The sequence below is a fragment of the Artemia sp. Qi Xiang Cuo genome, chromosome 13 (assembly GCF_049724085.1).
Source record: "Artemia sp. Qi Xiang Cuo chromosome 13, ASM4972408v1, whole genome shotgun sequence".
NCBI lineage: Eukaryota > Metazoa > Arthropoda > Branchiopoda > Anostraca > Artemiidae > Artemia > Artemia sp. Qi Xiang Cuo.
This window is the reverse complement of record NC_142806.1, coordinates 71,651,613-71,676,337: the sequence shown is the minus strand read 5'-3', so window position 1 is coordinate 71,676,337 and position 24,725 is coordinate 71,651,613. Positions and strand designations below refer to the sequence as shown.

Sequence of the window (24,725 nt, the reverse complement as noted above, 5' to 3'; positions counted from 1 at the left end):
TTTTTTTCATATCTATTATTTTTGTTACAAAAAAATAAGCAAAACATCCTGCAAGTCTCCATCTTCATACTACATGATACAGGCTACCCATATTTTGTATTTGGCTTCTGTTTTTTTTTCCTTTTTCTTTAATGTCTCTTTTAATTTTTTTAATATTTATTATTTTTTTTACTAAAAAATAAGCAAAAAATCCTGCAAGTCTCCATCTTCATACTACATGATACAGGCTACCCATATTTTGTATTTGGCTTCTGTTTTTTTTTTCCTTTTTCTTTAATGTCTCTTTTAATTTTTTTCATATTTATTATTTTTGTTACGAAAATATAAGCAAAACATCCTGCAAGTCTCCATCTTCATTCTACATGATACAGGCTACCCATATTTTGTATTTGGCTGCTGTTTTTTTTCCTTTTTCTTTAATGTCTCTTTTAATTTTTTTTCATAGCTATTATTTTTGTTACGAAAAAATAAGCAAAACATCCTGCAAGTCTCCATCTTCATACTACATGATACAGGCTACCCATATTTTGTATTTGGCTGCTGGTTTTTTTTTTTTCCCTTTTTCTTTAATGTCTATTTTAATTTTTTTCATATTTATTATTTTTGTTACCAAAAACATAAGCAAAACATCCTGCAATTCTCCATCTTCATACTACATGATACTGGCTACCCATATTTTGTATTTGGCTGCTTTTTTTTTCTTTTTCTTTAATGTCTCTTTTAATTTTTTTCATATTTATTAATTTTGTTACGAAAAAATAAGCAAAACATCCTGCAAGTCTCCATCTTCATTTTACATGATACAGGCTACCCATATTTTTTATTTGGCTGCTGTGTTTTTTTTCCTTTTTCTTTAATGTCTCTTAATTTTTTTAATATTTATTATTTTTGTTACGAAAAAATAAGCAAAACGTCCTGCAAGTCTCCATCTTCATACTACATGATACAGGCTACCCATATTTTGTATTTGGCTGCTGTTTTTTTTTTTCCTTTTTCTTTAATGTCTCTTAATTTTTTTAATATTTATTATTTTTGTTTCCAAAAACATAAGCAAAACATCCTGCAATTCTCCATCTTCATACTACATGATACTTGCTACCCATATTTTGTATTTGGCTGCTGTTTTTTTTTTTTTCTTTAATGTCTCTTTTAATTTTTTTCATATTTATTAATTTTGTTACGAAAAAATAAGCAAAACATCCTGCAAGTCTCCATCTTCATTCTACATGGTACAGGCTACCCATATTTTGTATTTGGCTGCTGTTTTTTTCCTTTTTCTTTAATGTCTCTTTTAATTTTTTTCATATTTATTATTTTTTTTACGAAAAAATAAGCAAAACATCCTGCAAGTTTCCATCTTCATACTACATGATACAGGCTACCCATATTTTGTATTTGGCTGCTGTTTTTTTTTTTTCCTTTTTCTTTAATGTCTCTTTTAATTTTTTTCATATTTATTATTTTTGTTACGAAAAAATAAGCAAAAAATCCTGCAAGTCTCCATCTTCATACTACATGATACAGGCTACCCATATTTTGTATTTGGCTGCTGTTTTTTTTACTTTTTCTTTAATGTCTCTTTTAATTTTTTTCATAGTTATTATTTTTGTTACGAAAAAATAAGCAAAACGTCCTGCAAGTCTCCATCTTCATTCTACATGATACTGGCTACCCATATTTTGTATTTGGCTGCTGTTTTTTTTTTCCTTTTTCTTTAATGTCTCTTAATTTTTTTCATATTTATTATTTTTTTTACCAAAAACATAAGCAAAACATCCTGCAATTCTCCATCTTCATACTACATGATACTGGCTACCCATATTTTGTATTTGGCTGCTGTTTTTTTTTTTTTTTTTCTTTAATGTCTCTTTTAATTTTTTTCATATTTATTAATTTTGTTACGAAAAAATAAGCAAAACATCCTGCAAGTCTCCATCTTCATTCTACATGATACAGGCTACCCATATTTTGTATTTGGCTGCTGTTTTTTTTTCCTTTTTCTTTAATGTCTCTTTTAATTTTTTTCATATTTATTATTTTTTTTACGAAAAAATAAGAAAAAAATCCTGCAAGTTTCCATCTTCATACTACATGATACAGGCTACCCATATTTTGTATTTGGCTGCTGTTTTTTTTTTCCTTTTTATTAAATTTATCTTTTAATTTTTTTCATATTTATTATTTTTGTTACGAAAAAATAAGCAAAACATCCTGCAAGTCTCCATCTTCATACTACATGATACAGGCTACCCATATTTTGTATTTGGCTGCTGTTTTTTTTTCTTTTTGTTTAATGTATCTTTTAATTTTTTTCATATATATTATTTTTTTTAAGAAAAAATAAGCAAAACATCCTGCAAGTCTCCATCTTCATACTACATGATACTGGCTACCCATATTTTGTATTTGGCTGCTGTTTTTTTTTGTTTTTCTTTAATGTCTCTTTTAATTTTTTTAATATTTATTAATTTTGTTACGAAAAAATAAGCAAAACATCCTGCAAGTCTCCATCTTCATTCTACATGATACAGGCTACCCATATTTTGTATTTGGCTGCTGTATTTTTTTCCTTTTTCTTTAATGTCTCTTAATTTTTTTCATATTTATTATTTTTTTTACGAAAAAATAAGCAAAACATCCTGCAAATTTCCATCTTCATACTACATGATACAGGCTACCCATATTTTGTATTTGGCTTCTGTTTTTTTTTTCCTTTTTCTTTAATGTGTGTTTAAATTTTTTTCATATTTATTATTTTTGTTACGAAAATATAAGCAAAACATCCTGCAAGTCTCCATCTTCATACTACATGATACAGGCTACCCATATTTTGTATTTGGCTGCTGTTTTTTTTTTCTTTTTATTTAATGTCTTTTAATTTTTTTCATATTTATTCTTTTTGTTTCCAAAAACATAAGCAAAACATCCTGCAATTCTCCATCTTCATACTACATGATACTGGCTACCCATATTTTGTATTTGGCTGCTTTTTTTTTTTTTTTCTTTAATTTGTCTTTTAATTTTTTTGATATTTATTATTTTTGTTTCGAAAAAATAAGCAAAACATCCTGCAAGTCTCCATCTTCATTCTACATGATACAGGCTACCCATATTTTGTATTTGGCTGCTGTTTTTTTTTTCTTTTTCTTTAATGTCTCTTTTAAGTTTTTTCATATTTATTATTTTTGTTTCGAAAAAATAAGCAAAACATCCTGCAATTCTCCATCTTCATACTACATGATACTGGCTACCCATATTTTGTATTTGGCTGCTGTTTTTTTTTACTTTTTCTTTAATGTCTCTTTTAATTTTTTTAAAATTTATTATTTTTTTTACGAAAAAATAAGCAAAACATCCTGCAAGTTTCCATCTTCATACTACATGATACAGGCTACCCATATTTTGTATTTGGCTGCTGTTTTTTTTTTCCTTTTTCTTTAATGTCTCTTAATTTTTTTCATATTTATTATTTTTGTTACGAAAAAATCAGCAAAACATCCTGCAAGTCTCCATCTTCATACTACATGATACAGGCTACCCATATTTTGTATTTGGCTTCTGTTTTTTTTTTTCCTTTTTCTTTAATGTATCTTTTAATTTTTTTCATAGCTATTATTTTTTTTAAGAAAAAATAAGAAAAAAATCCTGCAAGTCTCCATATTCATACTACATGATACTGGCTACCCATATTTTGTATTTGGCTGCTGTTTTTTTTTTCGTTTTTCTTTATTGTCTCTTAATTTTTTTCATATTTATTATTTTTTTTACCAAAAACATAAGCAAAACATCCTGCAATTCTCCATCTTCATACTACATGATACTGGCTACCCATATTTTGTATTTGGCTGCTGTTTTTTTTTCTTTTTCTTTAATTTCTCTTTTAATTTTTTACATATTTATTAATTTTGTTACTAAAAAATATGCAAAACATCCTGCAAGTCTCCATCTTCATTCTACCTGATACAGGCTACCCATATTTTGTATTTGGTTGCTGTATTTTTTTCCTTTTTCTTTAATGTCTCTTAATTTTTTTCATATTTATTATTTTTTTACGAAAAAATAAGCAAAAGATCCTGCAAGTCTCCATCTTCATTCTACATGATACAGGCTACCCATATTTTGTATTTGGCTGCTGTTTTTTTTCCTTTTTCTTTTATGTCTCTTTTAATTTTTTTCATATTTATTATTTTTTTTACGAAAAAATAAGCAAAACATCCTGCAAGTTTCCATCTTCATACTACATGATACAGGCTACCCATATTTTGTATTTGGCTGCTGTTTTTTTTTTTCCTTTTTCTTTAATGTCTCTTTTAATTTTTTTTATATTTATTATTTTTGTTACGAAAAAATCAGAAAAACATCCTGCAAGTCTCCATCTTCATACTACATGATACAGGCTACCCATATTTTGTATTTGGCTGCTGTTTTTTTTCCTTTTTCTTTAATGTCTCTTTTAATTTTTTTCATATCTATTATTTTTGTTACGAAAAAATAAGCAAAACATCCTGCAAGTCTCCATCTTCATACTACATGATACAGGCTACCCATATTTTGTATTTGGCTGCTGTTTTTTTTTTCTTTTTCTTTAATGTCTCTTAATTTTTTTCATATTTATTCTTTTTGTTTCCAAAAACATAATCAAAAAAATCTGCAATTCTCCATCTTAATACTAAATGATACTGGCTACCCATATTTTGTATTTGGCTGCTGTTTTTTTTTTTCTTTTTCTTTAATGTCTCTTTTAATTTTTTTAATATTTATTAATTTTTTTACTAAAAAATAAGAAAAACATCCTGCAAGTCTCCATCTTCATTCTAAATGATACAGGCTACCCATATTTTGTATTTGGCTGCTGTTTTTTTTCCTTTTTCTTTAATTTCTCTTTTAATTTTTTTCATATATATTATTTTTTTTACGAAAAAATAAGCAAAAAATCCTGCAAATTTCCATCTTCATACTACATGATACAGGCTACCCATATTTTGTATTTGGCTGCTGTTTTTTTTTTCCTTTTTCTTTAATGTGTCTTTTATTTTTTTTAATATCTATTATTTTTGTTACGAAAAAATAAGCAAAAAATCCTGCAAGTCTCCATCTTCATACTACATGATACAGGCTACCCAGATTTTGTATTTGGCTGCTGTTTTTTTTACTTTTTCTTTAATGTCTCTTTTAATTTTTTTCATATCTTATTTTTGTTACGAAAAAATAAGCAAAACATCCTGCAAGTCTCCATCTTCATACTACATGATACTGGCTACCCATATTTTGTATTTGGCCTGTGTTTTTTTTCTTTTTCTTTAATGTCTCTTAATTTTTTTCATATTTATTAATTTTGTTACGAAAAAATAAGCAAAACATCCTGCAAGTCTCCATCTTCATTCTACATGATACAGGCTACCCATATTTTGTATTTGGCTGCTGTTTTTTTTCCTTTTTCTTTAATGTCTCTTTTAATTTTTTTCATATCTATTATTTTTGTTACGAAAAAATAAGCAAAACATCCTGCAAGTCTCCATCTTCATACTACATGATACAGGCTACCCATATTTTGTATTTGGCTGCTGTTTTTTTTTCCTTTTTCTTTAATGTGTCTTTTAATTTTTTTCATATTTATTATTTTTTTTACCAAAAAAATAAGAAAAACAACATGCAATTCTCCAACTTAATACTACATGATACTGGCTACACATATTTTGTATTTGGCTGCTGTTTTTTTTTCTTTTTCTTTAATGTCTCTTTTAATTTTTTTCATATTTATTAATTTTGTTTCGAAAAAATAAGCAAAACATCCTGCAAGTCTCCATCTTCATTCTACATGATACAGGCTACCCATATTTTGTATTTGGCTGCTGTTTTTTTTTTCTTTTTCTTTAATGTCTCTTTTAAGTTTTTTCATATTTATTATTTTTTTTACGAAAAAATAAGCAAAACATCCTGCAAGTCTCCATCTTCATTTTACATGATACAGGCTACCCATATTTTGTATTTGGCTGCTTTTTTTTTTCCTTTTTCTTTAATGTCTCTTTTAATTTTTTTCATATTTATTATTTTTTTTACGAAAAAATAAGCAAAACATACTGCAAATTTCCATCTTCATACTAAATGATACAGGCTACCCATATTTTGTATTTGGCTTCTGTTTTTTTTTTTTCCTTTTTCTTTAATGTGTCTTTTAATTTTTTTCATATTTATTATTTTTTTTAAGAAAAAATAAGAAAAAAATCCTTCAAGTCTCCATATTCATACAACATGATACAGGCTACCCATATTTTTTATTTTGCTGATTTTTTTTTTTCATTTTTCTTTAATGTCTATTTTAATTTTTTTTAATATATATTATTTTTGTTACGAAAAAATAAGCAAAACATCCTGCAAGTCTCCATCTTCATACTACATGATACTGGCTACCCATATTTTGTATTTGGCTGCTGTTTTTTTTCCTTTTTCTTTAATGTCTCTTAATTTTTTTCATATTTATTATTTTTTTTACCAAAAACATAATCAAAAAATCCTTCAATTCTCCATCTTCATACTACATGATACTGTCTACCCATATTTTTTATTTGGCTGCTGTTTTTTTTTCTTTTTCTTTAATGTCTCTTTTAATTTTTTTGATATTTATTATTTTTGTTACGAAAAAATAAGCAAAACATCCTGCAAGTCTCCATCTTCATTCTACCTGATACAGGCTACCCATATTTTGTATTTGGCTGCTGTTTTTTTTCCTTTTTCTTTAATGTCTCTTAATTTTTTTCATATTTATTATTTTTTTACGAAAAAATAAGCAAAACATCCTGCAAGTCTCCATCTTCATACTACATGATACAGGCTACCCATATTTTGTATTTGGCTGCTGTTTTTTTTCCTTTTTATTTAATGTCTCTTTTAATTTTTTTCATATTTATTATTTTTGTTACGAAAACATAAGCAAAACATCCTGCAAGTCTCCATCTTCATACTACATGATACAGGCTACCCATATTTTGTATTTGGCTGCTGTTTTTTTTTCCTTTTTCTTTAATGTCTCTTTTAATTTTTTTCATATTTATTATTTTTGTTACCAAAAACATAAGCAAAATATCCTGCAAGTCTCCATCTTCATACTACATGATACAGGCTACCCATATTTTGTATTTGGCTGCTGTTTTTTTTTTAGTTTTTATTTATTTTCTGTTTTAATTTTTTTAATTTTTATTTTTTTTTGTACGAAAAAATAATCAACACATCCTGCAAGTCTCCATATTAATACTACATGATACAGGCTACCCATATTTTTTATTTGGCTGCTTTCTTTTTTTCCTTTTTATTTAATGTCTTTTTTAATTTTTTTCATATTTATTATTTTTTTTACGAAAAAATAAGCAAAACATCCTGCAAGTCTCAATCTTCATACTACATGATACTGGCTACCCATATTTTGTATTTGGCTGCTGTTTTTTTTCCTTTTTCTTTAATGTCTATTAATTTTTTTCATATTTATTATTTTTTTTAACAAAAAAATAAGCAAAAAATCCTGCAAGTCTCCATCTTCATACTACATGATACAGGCTACCCATATTTTGTATTTGGCTGCTGTTTTTTTTTTCGTTTTTATTTTATGTCTGTTAATTTTTTTAATATTTATTATTTTTGTTACCAAAAACATAAGCAAAACATCCTGCAAGTCTCCATCTTCATACTACATGATACAGGCTACCCATATTTTGTATTTGGCTGCTGTTTTTTTCCTTTTTCTTTAATGTCTCTTTTAATTTTTTTTTATTTTTTCTTTAATGTCTCTTTTAATTTTTTTCATATTTTTTATTTTTGTTACGAAAAAATAAGCAAAACATCCTGCAAGTCTCCATCTTCATACTACATGATACAGGCTACCCATATTTTGTATTCTGCTGCTGTTTTTTTTCCTTTTTCTTTAATGTCTCTTTTAATTTTTTTCATATTTATTATTTTTTTTACAAAAAAATAAGCAAAACATCCTGCAAGTCTCCATCTTCATACTACATGATACAGGCTACCCATATTTTGTATTTGGCTGCTGTTTTTTTTTCCTTTTTCTTTAATGTCTCTTTTAATTTTTTTCATATTTATTATTTTTTTTACGAAAAAATAAGCAAAACATCCTGAAAGTTTCCATCTTCATACTACATGATACAGGCTACCCATATTTTGTATTTGGCTGCTGTTTTTTTTTCCTTTTTATTTAATGTCTCTTTTAATTTTTTTCATATTTATTATTTTTGTTACGAAAAAATAAGCAAAACATCCTGCAAGTCTCCATCTTCATACTACATGATACAGGCTACCCATATTTTGTATTTGGCTGCTGTTTTTTTTCCTTTTTCTTTAATGTCTGTTTTAATTTTTTTCATATCTATTATTTTTGTTACGAAAAAATAATAAAAACATCCTGCAAGTCTCCATCTTCATACTACATGATACAGGCTACCCATATTTTGTATTTGGCTGCTGTTTTTTTTTTTTTTTCCTTTTTCTTTAATGTCTCTTTTAATTTTTTTCATATTTATTATTTTTTGTTACCAAAAACATAAGAAAAACATCCTGCAAGTCTCCATCTTCATACTACATGATACTGGCTACCCATATTTTGTATTTGGATGATGTTTTTTTTTTCTTTTTCTTTAATGTCTCTTTTAAATTTTTTAATATTTATTATTTTTTTTTCGAAAAAATAAGAAAAAAATCCTGCAATTCTCCATCTTCATACTACCTGATACTGGCTACCCATATTTTGTATTTGGCTGCTGTTTTTTTTTCCTTTTTCTTTAATTTCTCTTAATTTTTTTCATATTTATTATTTTTTTACGAAAAAATAAGCAAAAATTCCTGCAAGTCTCCATCTTCATACTACATGATACAGGCTACCCATATTTTGTATTTGGCTGCTGTTTTTTTTTTGCTTTTTCTTTAATGTCTCTTAATTTTTTTAATATTTATTATTTTTGTTACCAAAAACATAAGCAAAACATCCTGCAATTCTCCATCTTCATACTACATGATACTGGCTACCCATATTTTGTATTTGGCTGCTGTTTTTTTTTTTTTTTTTCTTTAATGTCTCTTTTAATTTTTTTCATATTTATTATTTTTTTTACGAAAAAATCAGCAAAACATCCTGCAAGTCTCCATCTTCATACTACATGATACAGGCTACCCATATTTTGTATTTGGCTGCTGTTTTTTTTCCTTTTTCTTTAATGTCTCTTTTAATTTTTTTCATATCTATTATTTTTGTTACGAAAAAATAAGCAAAACATCCTGCAAGTCTCCATCTTCATACTACATGATACTGGCTACCCATATTTTGTATTTGGCTGCTGTTTTTTTTTTCCTTTTTCTTTAATGTCTCTTAATTTTTTTCATATTTATTAATTTTGTTTCAAAAAACATAAGCAAAACATCCTGCAATTCTCCATCTTCATACTACATGATACTGGCTACCCATATTTTGTATTTGGCTGCTGTTTTTTTTTTCTTTTTCTTTAATGTCTCTTTTAATTTTTTTCATATTTATTAATTTTGTTAAGAAAAAATAAGCAAAACATACTGCAAGTCTCCATCTTCATTCTACATGATACAGGCTACCCATATTTTGTATTTGGCTGCTGTTTTTTTTCCTTTTTCTTTAATGTCTCTTTTAATTTTTTTCATATTTATTATTTTTTTTACGAAAAAATAAGCAAAAAATCCTGCAAGTTTCCATCTTCATACTACATGATACAGGCTACCCATATTTTGTATTTGGCTGCTGTTTTTTTTTTCCTTTTTCTTTAATGTCTCTTTTAATTTTTTTCATATTTATTATTTTTGTTACGAAAAAATCAGCAAAACATCCTGCAAGTCTCCATCTTCATACTACATGATACAGGCTACCCATATTTTGTATTTGGCTGCTGTTTTTTTTGCTTTTTCTTTAATGTCTCTTTTAATTTTTTTAATATCTATTATTTTTGTTACGAAAAAATAAGCAAAACATCCTGCAAGTCTCCATCTTCATACTACATGATACTGGCTACCCATATTTTGTATTTGGCTGCTGTTTTTTTTTCTTTTTCTTTAATGTCTCTTTTAATTTTTTTCATATTTATTAATTTTGTTACGAAAAAATAAGCAAAACATCCTGCAATTCTCCATCTTCATACTACATGATACTGGCTACCCATATTTTGTATTTGGCTGCTGTTTTTTTTTTTTTTTTTATTTAATGTCTCTTTTAATTTTTTTAATATTTATTAATTTTGTTACGAAAAAATAAGCAAAAGATCCAGCAAGTCTCCATCTTCATTCTACATGGTACAGGCTACCCATATTTTGTATTTGGCTGCTGTTTTTTTTTCCTTTTTCTTTAATTTCTCTTTTAATTTTTTTAATATTTATTATTTTTTTTAAGAAAAAATAATAAAAACATACTGCAAATTTCCATCTTCATACTACATGATACTGGCTACCCATATTTTGTATTTGGCTGGTGTTTTTTTTTTCCTTTTTCTTTAATGTCTCTTTTAATTTTTTTCATATTTATTATTTTTGTTACGAAAAAATCAGCAAAACATCCTGCAAGTCTCCATCTTCATACTACATGATACAGGCTACCCATATTTTGTATTTGGCTGCTGTTTTTTTTTTTCCTTTTTCTTTAATGTCTCTTTTAATTTTTTTTCATAGCTATTATTTTTGTTACTAAAAAATAAGCAAAACATCCTGCAAGTCTCCATCTTCATACTACATGATACATGCTACCCATATTTTGTATTTGGCTGCTGTTTTTTTTTCTTTTTCTTTAATGTCTCTTTTAATTTTTTTCATATTTATTATTTTTGTTACGAAAAAATCAGCAAAACATCCTGCAAGTCTCCATCTTCATACTACATGATACAGGCTACCCATATTTTGTATTTGGCTGCTGTTTTTTTTCCTTTTTATTTAATGTCTCTTTTAATTTTTTTCATATCTATTATTTTTGTTACGAAAAAATCAGCAAAACATCCTGCAATTCTCCATCTTCATACTACATGATACAGGCTACCCATATTTTGTATTTGTCTGCTTTTTTTTTTTTCTTTTTCTTTAATGTGTCTTTTAAGTTTTTTAATATTTTTTAATTTTTTTAAGAAAAAATAAGCAAAAAATACTGCAAGTCTCCATCTTCATTTTACATGATACAGGCTACCCATATTTTGTATTTGGCTGCTGTTTTTTTACTTTTTCTTTAATGTCTCTTTTAATTTTTTTCATATTTATTATTTTTTTTACTAAAAAATAATCAAAACATCCTGCAAATTTCCATCTTAATACTACATTATACAGGCTACCCATATTTTGTATTTGGCTTCTGTTTTTTTTTTCCTTTTTCTTTAATGTCTCTTTTAATTTTTTTTATATTTATTATTTTTGTTACGAAAATATAAGCAAAAAATCCTGCAAGTCTCCATCTTCATACTACATGATACAGGCTACCCATATTTTGTATTTGGCTGCTGTTTTTTTTTCCTTTTTCTTTAATGTCTATTTTAATTTTTTTAATATATATTATTTTTGTTACGAAAAAATAAGCAAAAAATCCTGAAAGTCTCCATCTTCATACTACATGATACTGGCTACCCATATTTTGTATTTGGCTGCTGTTTTTTTTTCTTTTTGTTTAATGTGTCTTTTAATTTTTTTAATATTTATTAATTTTGTTACGAAAAAATAAGCAAAAAATCCTGCAAGTCTCCATCTTCATTCTACATGATACAGGCTACCCATATTTTGTATTTGGCTGCTGTTTTTTTTTTACTTTTTCTTTAATGTCTCTTAATTTTTTTCATATTTATTATTTTTTTACGAAAAAATAAGCAAAAGATCCTGCAAGTCTCCATCTTCATTCTACATGATACAGGCTACCCATATTTTGTATTTGGCTGCTTTTTTTTTTTCCTTTTTCTTTAATGTCTCTTAATTTTTTTCATATTTATTATTTTTTTACGAAAAAATAATCAAAACGTCCTGCAAGTCTCCATCTTCATACTACATGATACAGGCTACCCATATTTTGTATTTGGCTGCTGTTTTTTTTTTTCCTTTTTCTTTAATGTCTATTAATTTTTTTAATATTTATTATTTTTGTTTCCAAAAAAATAAGCAAAACATCCTGCAATTCTCCATCTTCATACTACATGATACTGGCTACCCATATTTTGTATTTGGCTGCTGTTTTTTTTTTCTTTTTATTTAATGTGTATTTTAATTTTTTTAATATTTATTAATTTTGTTACGAAAAAATAAGCAAAACATCCTGCAAGTCTCCATCTTCATTCTACATGATACAGGCTACCCATATTTTGTATTTGGTTGCTTTTTTTTTTCCTTTTTCTTTAATGTCTCTTTTAATTTTTTTCATATTTATTATTTTTGTTACGAAAAAATAAGCAAAACATCCTGCAAGTCTCCATCTTCATACTACATGATACAGGCTACCCATATTTTGTATTTGGCTGCTGTTTTTTTCCTTTTTCTTTAATGTCTCTTTTAACTTTTTTCATATTTATTATTTTTTTTACGAAAAAATAAGCAAAACATCCTGCAAGTCTCCATCTTCATACTACATGATACAGGCTACCCATATTTTGTATTTGGCTGCTGTTTTTTTCCTTTTTCTTTAATGTCTCTTAATTTTTTTCATATTTATTATTTTTGTTACCAAAAACATAAGCAAAACATCCTGCAAGTCTCCATCTTCATACTACATGATACAGGCTACCCATATTTTGTATTTGACTGCTGTTTTTTTTTTCTTTGTCTTTAATGTCTCTTTTAATGTTTTTCATATTTATTATTTTTGCTTTATTGATTTTTACTAGTTTTCATCTGTTTAACATGTTATGATCAATCTCAGTTTAAATAATGACAAGTGAACGGATTTTCATTCAGATAATTAAAATTTTGGCAATCTTTTAATTTTTTTTGCTTTTTATAATTTTTGTCTGTCCTGTTTTTATTTATTAACCCCAAAATTCGAATTCATCCCTTCGGGGCTTGTGATAGCAACTTTTTTAAAATAAATGTTTTATCTATCTTATATGAATACCCTAGGTCAGTTTGAATACCGTAGCGTGTTCTGAGTGGGATTTTGCGAGATCAATTGGACATTTCATGCCACAATCTGCCAAAATGTTCAGGGGAAAGAGTACTGTAGAAAAAAAATACTATTGGCCAAAATTATATTCTGGCACGTCGTGAGTCTGCGTAAAAACTTGACAAAATCGTTGCACAGTGCGTCACAATTGTGTGCCTCAGATTTTAGGGGGGGGGGATTTGCAATCAAAATATTAAAATAAAGATCATTCTTATTGGGATTAGTTGTTTTTTTTTATTGTATTTTTCCTTTTATATTATTTCTTTACCTGCATCTTTTTTTATTACCTACAATTTTAAGACTAATTTACAAGTCGAATATTTTTTTTCTTTTAGGGAGAGGGGCTAACTTGTTCAACTCACTCCCCCTGGATACCACCCTTGCTACAAACATATATCCGAAATCCGATTACGATAACAAAACACAAATTTATTTCTTATTTAGAAACAAGATTCAACATTATTAAAAATAATAATTTTAAATAATAATAATAATAAGCTTTACCATCACATTGCAAATCCGAGGTAGGAAGGTAATCCTCCCCCTCCCCCCTAATATTGTTCTCAGAATGTTTACTATGATTTTTTTTTTCGTTTTTGGTAATTTAATGCTCTATTGTCACAATGTTGTTAATGTTAGCTAAAGCGTAACAGTAAACAGTTTTTTCTTTTCTTTTGACAAGCAGGAAAACGAGGTGAGTGGTTTTATTACTATTTTGAGCAGTTGTGAGCAGTTGTTATTTTATTACTATTTTGAGCAGTTGTGACTTGTCAGTGAGAGATAAAATTGTGAGTAATTACTTAAGGTTTATGTACAAAGAATTTTGCCTAATAATTTCTCAAACTGTAAAATATTTTTCCTTTTCAGTTGCTATAATCTGTTCTTACTAATTACATTTTGTAAAGTATTTATTAAGTCTTCCCTCGTTTATTATCATTATTAATTAAAAAATACTTTTTTAACAAAATAAGTTTTTTAAAAAAAGTAAAAAACTCCATTAAACCAAAATGAACAAAAATTGAATCAAATAATCTACCAAGAATACAACTAGCACAAATCAACATCAATAAATAAATAAAACCCAAAACAAACAGAAATTAAAATAAGTCAAACTCAAAACGAGCAGAAATTAATCTGAATAGGGTTCTAAACCCTATGCTTTCTAAAATCCAGAGTATAATTTGTACTTTACTGAAAAAATTCAAATGAATTTACTGAAAAAAATGTGCAATTTCAGTTTAATATACTTATGCTGATATTTATTCCTTAAAATTGGTTTTTGATTTGTTTCTTAATTGATTTTTGATTGCTTAAAGTTAGAAAAGTGAAAACATTTAAAAGAATTTTTTCAGTAAAGTACAAATTATATTCTCACTTTTAGAAAGCTTGGGGTTTAAAACCCTACTCATATTAATTTCTGCTCGTTTTGAGTTTGACTCTTATTAATTTTAATTTTCGTTTGTTTTTGGGGTTTCATTTATTTATTGATACTGATTTTTGGTAGTGGCATTCTTGGTAGATTATTTGATTCTAGTTTTGTTAATTTTCTGTTTTAATGGAGTTCTTTGCTTTAAAAAAAACAACTTATTTTGTGGAAAAAGTTTTGTTTAATTAATTTCTGTTCGTTTTATATTGACATAGTCTTTTTAAGGGAGAAGAACTGAGCCTCTTCTAAAGTCAAACAACCATCCCTTCCATAAAAAACCTTAAACACTCCCTGGGCATAGCTTACAACCCTTGTCCCTAATCTCTGGGTATCGTTTCAACCTCAAAGGCCTTGTTATATGATATTTAGACCATTTTGAATAGAATAGCTATCTCAAAATTTCTATTAGATGCATTTGGGGACACGGGACGTGTGTGTATGTGAAGGGGGGGGGTGGGAGGGGTAGCTGCCCTCCGATCACTTTGACTCTTATAAAGAACACTAGAGAGTCTGATTACAAATCCAATGAACCCCCTCTGACGCTTTCTATAAAAACCTTATGTCCCCAGGGCATAACTTACAATCCTTACCCTGAGGGCTGGGGGTTTTGTTATCCCCAAAGACATAATTTCTAGACCGTATAATTTCTAGAACTTTCAACTACGTTGAACAAAATGGCTATCTAAAAATTGTGATTGGATGCGTTTGGTGAAAAGGTGGGCGTGAGAGGGGGGTTATTTTTCCTCCAGTCACTTTCGACTATTAAAAAGGAACTAGCCCTTTGAATTTCCAATCAAATGAGCCCTTCTTCAAGTTTCTACGACAAAGCTTTGAATAAAAACCTTATATGCCCCCAGGGCATAACTTATAACCCTTGCCCTGAAGACTGGGGGGGGGAGTGTCCTGCTCAAAGATATAATTTCCAGAACCTTTAATTGCGTTGAACAAAATGGCTATCTCAAAATTTTGATTGGATGTGTTTCGAAAAATGGTGGGCGTGGAAGAGGTGTTAGTTGCCCTCCAATCACTTTATCCTATTAAAAAGGGCACTAGCCCTTTGGATTTCCAATAGAATGAGCCCTTTTTGAAGTTTCTACGACAAAGCTTCTATAAAAAACCTTATGTGCCTCCAGGGCATAACTTACAACCCTAGCCCTGAGGGCTGTGGTGGAAGTGTCCTCCTCAAAAACATACTTTCTATCTGGAAATCAACTCTGCTGAGCAAAATGACTATCTCAAAATTTAGATTATATGTGTTTGGGGAAATGGTGGGCGTAGAAGGGGTGTTAGCTGCCTTCTAATCACTTTCGACTATTAAAAAGGGCACTAGCCGTTCCAATTTCGAATCGAATGAGCCCTTTTCAAAGTTTCTGCGACAACTCCTTCGATACGAAGTGCCCTGGTCTAAGAAAAAAAATAATAATAAATAATACATTGTACCAACTACCAACATCGTTCCTACTTAGGAACGATGTTGCAGCGCGATTGCGCTGCCTATGATTTCTTAAAAAACAATGCAAGGCTGGCAATCTGTCAAATTTTTAGACTGTTATTTTCGTTTACTTTTTTTGTAACTTTTTTTGTAACTTTTTTGTAAATAACTTTTTTTATGGTATTTTTTATTAAATAAATTTGGCTTGCAGTGTGTTAAATTTTTACTTAAGTTTTGTCTTTTTAGTTTATCTCTAAATTATTTTTTAATTTATTTTATTAATTTAGATTTTTCTATTTATTTTTGGATTACTCATAAAATAATTCTTTTATTATCTTTTTTATAGAAGAAGTTTAGCTAATAATATATCAAGAATTGACGTCATTTTTAAAAATCCGAGTGTAGGTTTCGAAATCAAGCCCTTTCAGTTTTCTCATGCACTTTTTCTGCATATCATCCTAATTCACTTTCAGCAAGTTTACGTTTCTCGCTTACTTTATTTTTCTGTGTATTAAACATTGTATTATGTAATTTCGCTTGTGCACAGTGCAGAACATCCACCAGATATTTCAGAGTGGTGGCTAAAAACACTTCCTCTTTGTCTGACTGCCTCTACCCTTGTTCGTGTTCCCTCTCACCTTCTCTGTCTGCCTCTATTTCTATGTCCTTCTTTCTGTATATATTACTTTGGTTATTTCTCTGTCTCTTTACCTCCGTCTCTCTTTCTTTGTCCGATTTCTCTCCTCTCTTTCTGTTCTCTTGTTCTCCTTTTCTCCTATTTCTTTTTCCATCGTTTCCTTGAATCCAATTGCTATTAAAAATCCGCTACCACAAGGAACAAAAAGATGATCCACTGACTGCTTGTTGTAGCTAAGAAGTCTAACTATGAAAACAGTGAGTTTTCGATGTTCTGTCTCTTGAAAGAAGGGAAATTTGAACCTTTCCTAACTTTAGTCAGTTTCTTTATTCGTTTCTCTCCCATTTTCCCTCCCTCTTCCTCTATCTCGTTTCTTCTTCTGTTATGATTTCCCTCTATCCAAATATTATGGATAATGTATTATCCTAAAAAAGGTTAAATCATCAACTTCTGTCTTTCAGCTAAGAAGCCAGGCGGAAAATCTAAAGAGGAAGGCGAAAAGAAGCCTGAAATTGAAAAGCGGCTAGAGGATGCCTCAGGCCAACCTACTGGGCAGAGTGCCAAAAAGTCCCATAAAAAAGGTATATTAAAACACTTTATCGATTTAGCGCTTACAGAATTTTCAAACTTATTTATGTTTAATTGACGTTTGAGACAGACAAATTGACGTATATTTATATATATATATATATATATATATATATATATATATATATATATATATATATATATATATATATATATATATATATATATATAGTAGAGAAAGAGAGACAAGCGTTCCCAACACTTTGAAGTAAATTGTGCCAGTTTTCCGACTAAAATTATACAGCTAGAGGATAGTTTCTATCATCTGAACAGCAGGTTAAAAACTTGCCATAACAAGAAGAAAATTTTTTCTCAATCGTATGAGAACCTTATCAACGTCTTTACGCATTGTCATGCATAGAGGTTTGGGTGAAACTTATTAGCATATGAATTAACAATTGAGACAGAGATATATTACCGTTTGTGGTGGATTAACATAAGATACATATAAACATATTAACATGTGACATATCTCATGTTAACACTTGAGAACCTTATAAACATGTTTATGCATAGATACCATCATGAGAGCCTTGTGAGGGACTATCCTTATGAGGCAATAATGATGCTCTCATAATTACCTCATTATTGAGGCTCTTGTTATTTGTTTATTATTGTTTAGGTGTAAGAAAGCACAGGATGGCTGACCCCCAACCAACCACATCACTTCCTGGCTGAAGGGCCATGAAACGGAGATCAGCACCGCCGGTAGAGACTGTAAAGTCCAATGTCGTATTCCTTACCTTTTTTTTATTATTTTTTATTTCAATTCAGGTTAATTACAGTTTTGTTTATTCCTATTGCTATTGTCTCAAACCCCATTTTACATCATTTTATTATTATGATATTACTATATTTTACATTTTTATTTGTTATTACTTTTTGTTTTTTGTTGTTAGTTATTTAGTTTATTTTGTTTTTTTTTATAATCATTATGTTATTATTCGTTTTACTTTTTTTAAATGCTAATATTTTTATTTTTTTATTATACGTAATTTTTTTGTTTCAGATTATTTTTTATTTTTCTCATTTTGCTATTATAGTTATTTTATATATTTTATTATTTTTATTGTTGACTTTTTATTTTAGAAGAGCTAAAAGAAAACGCTCCATCGCGACGATTATCATCAAGTTCATCCAGTTCTGATTCCGATAGTTCTTCTTCATCATCTTCATCAAGTAGCGAAAGTAGTGATACAGAGGCAGGTTAGAAATTCAAACCGTCCCACAAATTTTTTTCTTTTTATTTAGTTTAATCCTTGCTCAATCTTTTGTATATCCTTTGTCCTACTTTGCAAGTTTTGAAGAATGTGTTTAACTCACCTCCACTAGCTGAGTAAGTATGTCAAGCAATCTTGTTTCGATTATTTTTCCTCCTTCCTATTTCCCACGTTTTGTTGCCTACATAACGGCCTATCAACTTTATATAATTTTAATTTTACTAACTATTTTAATAATTTTATATTTTGTGACAAATATAATATAATGTTAAGATTTACTATTAAGATTAAAAAATTACTAATCTAAATGGATGACTAAAATAAAAATCGCATTTTGTAGTTATGTACTCTTTGAATTTTGTCTTTTGGTGCTCTTAGTATCTTTTCAGCTTAAGTCAAAGCTTTACTAAATCTGCCCAAGCCAGTGTTTTGGGTCAAAACTCTATGCAGTCCTGGGGCCTATTGAGGGGTTAGCAACTATCTTTCCATCCCGTACACCGATATGCCTATATGGATTTTCCTATTATGATCTATGATTGCTTGACAGATCTGTATATTGGAGTTGCATTATAGCATTGTTTATATATAATATATATATATATATATATATATATATATATATATATATATATATATATATATATATATATATATATATATATATATATATATATATATCTGTTATATACTATGTATATACATAGAATTGGTTAGGGTGCTAATAATGCTATAAATTGTTCATCACATAACTATCAAAGGTCTATGGACTATATAAGTGACACCGTATAATTTGAATTTTAATTCTTATTGCTGGTTTTCTGCAAATTTTTTTCGACTTTTGTTTTGATTTTTTTTCATTTGGATTTTATCAATTTCGGATAAAAACTTTATTGCTTCATGGTACCATCTTAGGTGTATTCGCGACTGGAAATCGTGATTTTCTAAGATTTCTCTTTTGGTTTTTTTCAAAATTATGAAGTTTATAGGACAGTGCCATATTTCTGCCTGTGTTGCCTTGCTGAACCGTGAAAATAAGCAAGAAAAACTATTTATTTAAAACTGATAACACTTTTATCTACAAAAACTTCAAACTGTTACAATCTGTTGATTCCAAAGACAACTTCCACTCTTAAGCTGTTTGGTGCCCTGTGTTTTTAGCTTTTTCGCTTATTTTTAACCTTCTTTTTTATTTAAATATATTCATACATATATGTATATATATATATACATTTAAATATATATATATATATATATATATATATATATATATATATATATATATATATATATATATATATATATATATATATATATATATATATATGTATATATTTGACACACTTCTTTAATATGTTTTTTTTTTAATTTAGTATTCGATGCTACCCAAAAACTATTTAATTTCGCATGGACGTCTTTTTTTGTTAAAAAACTGAATTCGTAATTCTTCATTTTTTTTTTTTTTTTAAATTTCTTGCAATGATTATTAAATAAAACAATAAATAGTTCCTCCAGGGCCATTATTAATGCATAGAACACACACAGGATTTTCGTGGGGATCTATTTAACTGACAAATCCCCTTGCGCTTTGGCCCTACGAGATTAAACCCCGAGCCCCGATTCCTAAGGAGAGGCCTAAGAAATAATAAGAAGAGGTTTTAGAAATATTGGCAAAAAAGGGAATAAGAATGTAGGAATTATTCCTAAGAAGAGGTTTAAGAAATATTTGCAAAAAATAGGAAGAAGAATGTGTGAAATATATCCATTTTAGCCAAAATAAACCGAAATAGGATTGAATTAATTGTTATTTTTTCATTAAAAATTTGTTTCATTAAAGAAAACCACTAAACAACATTTAATTAAGTTATAATGATAAGATTTATGTAAGATTTGTCTTGTAATTTTAGTTGTTGTAGGAGGGAAATCCTCCCATAAGGTTACTAAGATATAATTTACATTTTTTTTACCATTCCCTGTATTGATTATTTTCTCAAATTATTTTTTCCTAAATATAACAATCTTATTTATATGAATAAACACCTTTCAAATCTTCAAAATGTAGCGCAAACTGGTTGAATATAGATTGTGTCATCCGTAGATGGCTCATTTTTTCTTTTCTTGTTTGTCAACGTTTTTTCCCGGTGTTTGATTTAATTTTAGTTTTATTTTATTAATATTGTCTATTTATTTATTTATATTTATCTATAAATTTATATCTTTCTTTTTATTTGTTTTATTTCTTGTTTTTCATCTTTGTTTTGTTTTATTTTTGTCATACTTCGGACTCTGCTGTTATCAGTTACAATAGTGTACAAAAATGTTCAGATTCAATAACAGGTTCTGAACCATTTTAGTGCGTTTATTTACCCATCTTTAAAGAGTATTGACCAGCGTTGCCGACGCAGTAAGATTGCACCATTTTTGGTACAATTTAGAGGTTATGGTACAATTTGGCACATTTCATAGCGCAAAATTGCCGGTGCGTTTTGGTTTTATTCGCGGGTCAAAGTTTCCCCTTGAAGTTTTTAAAACTGTCCCTGGTCATCTCTAAATATATAAGCAAAAAATATCATTTTTTGTCGAATACAAACTAGACACAAAAAGAAATATCCACAAATGTCAAGATGTTTTCACGAGGGAAACATCTTGTTTCCAGGTTTTGTTTCCAGGATATGAGCGCGAAAATATGTGATTGATTCATTCTCAGTTTTTCCAGTATTTTTGTCTGTGAAATGAAATTTGAAGTAAAATGCTATAATTGTACAACAAAATTGTTTACCTCAGAGTGTTAGCAACGCTGGTGCTAATGTCCAATGAACACACAAAATTTGTCAGCTACGTTTTTTTTATCTCATAGAAAAAAACCGGAAATTTGATATTTAAAGAAAAAGTACTTCATATGCAGTGATGTTTTTGGTTGTAGCGGGGGCCAAATTAAAATATAAAATGAAGCAGGAACGAAAAATCAGCTAAAAAAATATTTTACCAAACGCCTAAGAAAGTGTAGCTTTCCTTTAAAGGTATAGTCTTATTTTGGAATCAACACAGTCAATGCTTGGGTTTTAACGGACAATGTTATTTCGCTTCACTAGTTCTGCTCATTCATTTTCGTATTTCAGCAAGGCAATACTGACAAAAATATGATACTGGCCTAGAAACTTAATAATTTAAAAAACAAAAAAAAAAATTAGAAAATTGCAGTTTTCAGGTTTGAGTAAACCTAAAATGGGTCCAGGGGAGGGGGGCAAAAAATGTGTTTATTTTGATTGATTTTTTTTTTATCTTGATTTTTTTTTTTTTTTTTTTTAATGCTGAGTACGCCTTGCTGGCGACATATTTGTTAGTATGTTTTTTTCCACCCGACCGGTCACAAACCCGTTGTTTTCAAGATCTATTTTTATGATTAATAACTGGTGTTCCTTTCATGCCAGACAAGTCATCATCAACTATGAAGTTTTATCTCTTTGCTTTATAACCCTTAGCAGATGAATCAAAGTCTTTAGATACAGTTTAGAATTGTGTATCTTCATTGATATCTGTCCAGAAGTGTTTCCTCTCATTTCTGTCTTAGTGTTTCTTGGAGTTGGAACGATTTCCCAATTTAAAAAAAGGAAAAGAAACAGTGTTGAATTTCCCTGGGATGTGTTTCTTTTAGTTTCTTTTGTTTTGCACTTACCAGGGAATGTCATAAATGTGTAGTATCATTCTTGTCTATAGTCTCTTCTGAAGGAAATTATGTAGTTACAAATATATAAAACCTTTCATATTATAAATAAATATGTTTTTATATTGTGCTCTACTTCCTATTTAATTCACGTTTTACTCTATATTTTTGTTTTTAACACTATTGTTACAGTTTCTGCCTAACACCTATTTAAAACATTTGCCTATTGAAATTTCTGATATATATATATATATATATATATATATATATATATATATATATATATATATATATATATATATATATAATATATATATGACGTTTAATAGCCTACTATAAATATAGAAATACGGGAACAGGGGAAAAATCGATATTGAATATCATACTATTTCAAAAAAGTCCTTTAGAAGAAGCTCTAGACAAGACTGTTATTTTTTGTGTTTTGTTTAATATTATTTTGATTGTTTCTTTCTTTCTTTGGTGAGTGCTGAGAACTGTGTCTTGTTCGGGCTTGATCAGAAAATAATATATACTTTTATATAAAGTCGACAGTGTTGCCATGTTGCCGAATCATCTTATCTGTTAAATTTATTTGTCTTCTTCGCAAGGCACGGTTCGGCACTTACCACCATGTAGCCTATTCAATTTTGGTTAAGGTAATACGACTAAAGATCATATCTGGCATGTTTCACACTTCTGAGGTAGTTGCCAAAAACTGTTTTCCAAACTTCACCTCAAAGGGAGGATCAGGAGGCTATATCAGGAAGGAGGAAGAAGTAATAACCGGAGGATCAAAGTTTAAACGTTACCTTGTCCTGCCGATCTCCCCTTTTTGGAAATTATTTTGTTTTTGGAAATTATTTCAGGAATTTGGAAATATTGTATAGACCTTTTTGCGTAAAAGTGACGTGTTTTTTTTTTTTTTTTTTTTTTTTTTTTTTTTTTTGTCCTGTGTTTATTTCTCTTTCATTCTTTGGCGAGTGCTGAGAACTGTGTCTTGTACGAGTTTGATAAGAAAAATCATATTTTTGTATATAAAGTCAACAGTATTGCCATGTTGCTGAATCATCTTATCTATCAAATCTATTTCGTTTCCTTGGCAAGGCACGGTTCGGCACTTATCACGATGTGTACAATTTTTGTATCTTGTTTTAGAATAACACCATTTTGTTCCGAACCTTGCATTGCTGAGCTTTATTCGAGCAAGAATAATTGCGATATATTTGAAACAGCTTAAGAAGTTGCTGAAGTTAAAATTAATTGTATGTGTTAGAAATAAAAATTGAAAGATTCAATATTAATCTAATAATTAACTAATAATAATGTATTAATAAATTGATTAATTTGATGATAAAATGATTCTTCGGTTAAATATTAATTAGTAATTAACCATTAACATATAAAGATAATCAACAAATAAGAAATTATTAGTTATGCTTATTAGAAAATATTTATTTTAAATAAATAATTAGAATAATTAGTTGATTAATTTAAATGATACTATAAAATGATCAATAGTTATTTAATGGATGAATAAATGTGAGAATCTTAATTAATTAATTATTTTTAAAGAAAGGTAACAAATAAAAAATTAATTCAGCAAGATTACTCATACTTTATTTGACACTTATGTTATATCAACTTTATAAGCCAAAGAATTTACAATTGTTGGGTTAAAAATTAATATTGCAACAAATAAAATGATTAACACATAATTAATGATAATTGAGTGTTATATAGTTCTTATCTAAAATATTGAAAGTACCAAGGACACTAAAAAAAATATTTACTGACCCCTGAACCAATCTTAGATTCATACTTGTAAACTGATATTTACTAAGATTTTTTTTCTGTTTCCATAAGGAGTATTCAGTTTTCACCCACATTTCTTCACGTTTATTTTCATTCCACTTTTTTTCGTTAAAAATTTAATTCTTGATTTTTACTAATTTTAATATATATGTTGTCGTGCAAGTCTCTTTACTAGTTGAAAAAACCAAATTTAATCTTCACTGACCTTAGTCCTTTTACGTTTCCATTATTTTTTAGGAATAAAAGTATAAAGCCTTAAAGACTTGAATAAAGTTCGGTTTTCTTTTCTAATTGTTTATATATTATTTAAATGTTGTTACTTTGTTTGTAAATAAGACCATTATATATTTCGCCTGATATTTGCTTGCTAGTTATAAAGCCATTTTAAATGATAAGGTTAAAGTGCAAAATGCTTGGTGGTAATATTTCTCGTATTTTATATGATTTGGCAATGTGCCAGTGAAGTTTTATTGAAGTTTTCATTAAAATAAAAGACAATTTTTTAATAACTCGTTTTGTCAAGACACGGTCTCAGCTATTTATTAGGTGTATCTAATGCTTTTAGATCTCTTTATATACTCCTCTCTTTCTTTCTCTTTTTTTATCTCTTTCTCTCTTTCTCACTCCCTATCTGTATATGCCTAACTATGCTCGCTTCACGATATGTTTCAAATATCAGTAACAGAACATGTATAATTTTAAGCCTAAATCGCATGCTAGGTGCTGCTACTACTACTTATAACTCACTGCCAAACCGATGGAATTGTGCACTTCAGTGGCGCACGCTCCTCCTCCGTCCCAATTTATTCAA

General features: G+C 28.1%; 1 protein-coding gene across 1 annotated transcript in view; it reads left to right on the top strand.

Moving 5' to 3' along the window:
• The window catches only part of LOC148945622 (bromodomain-containing protein 3-like), a 193,430-nt gene that overhangs the window by 123,861 nt on the left and 44,844 nt on the right, over window positions 1-24,725 (top strand). The window contains exons 12-13 of the mRNA XM_089098755.1: window positions 17,095-17,214; window positions 18,311-18,427. Of these exons, the coding sequence (XP_088954881.1) occupies window positions 17,095-17,214; window positions 18,311-18,427 (237 nt within the window). The remainder of the gene's footprint in view (window positions 1-17,094; window positions 17,215-18,310; window positions 18,428-24,725) is intronic.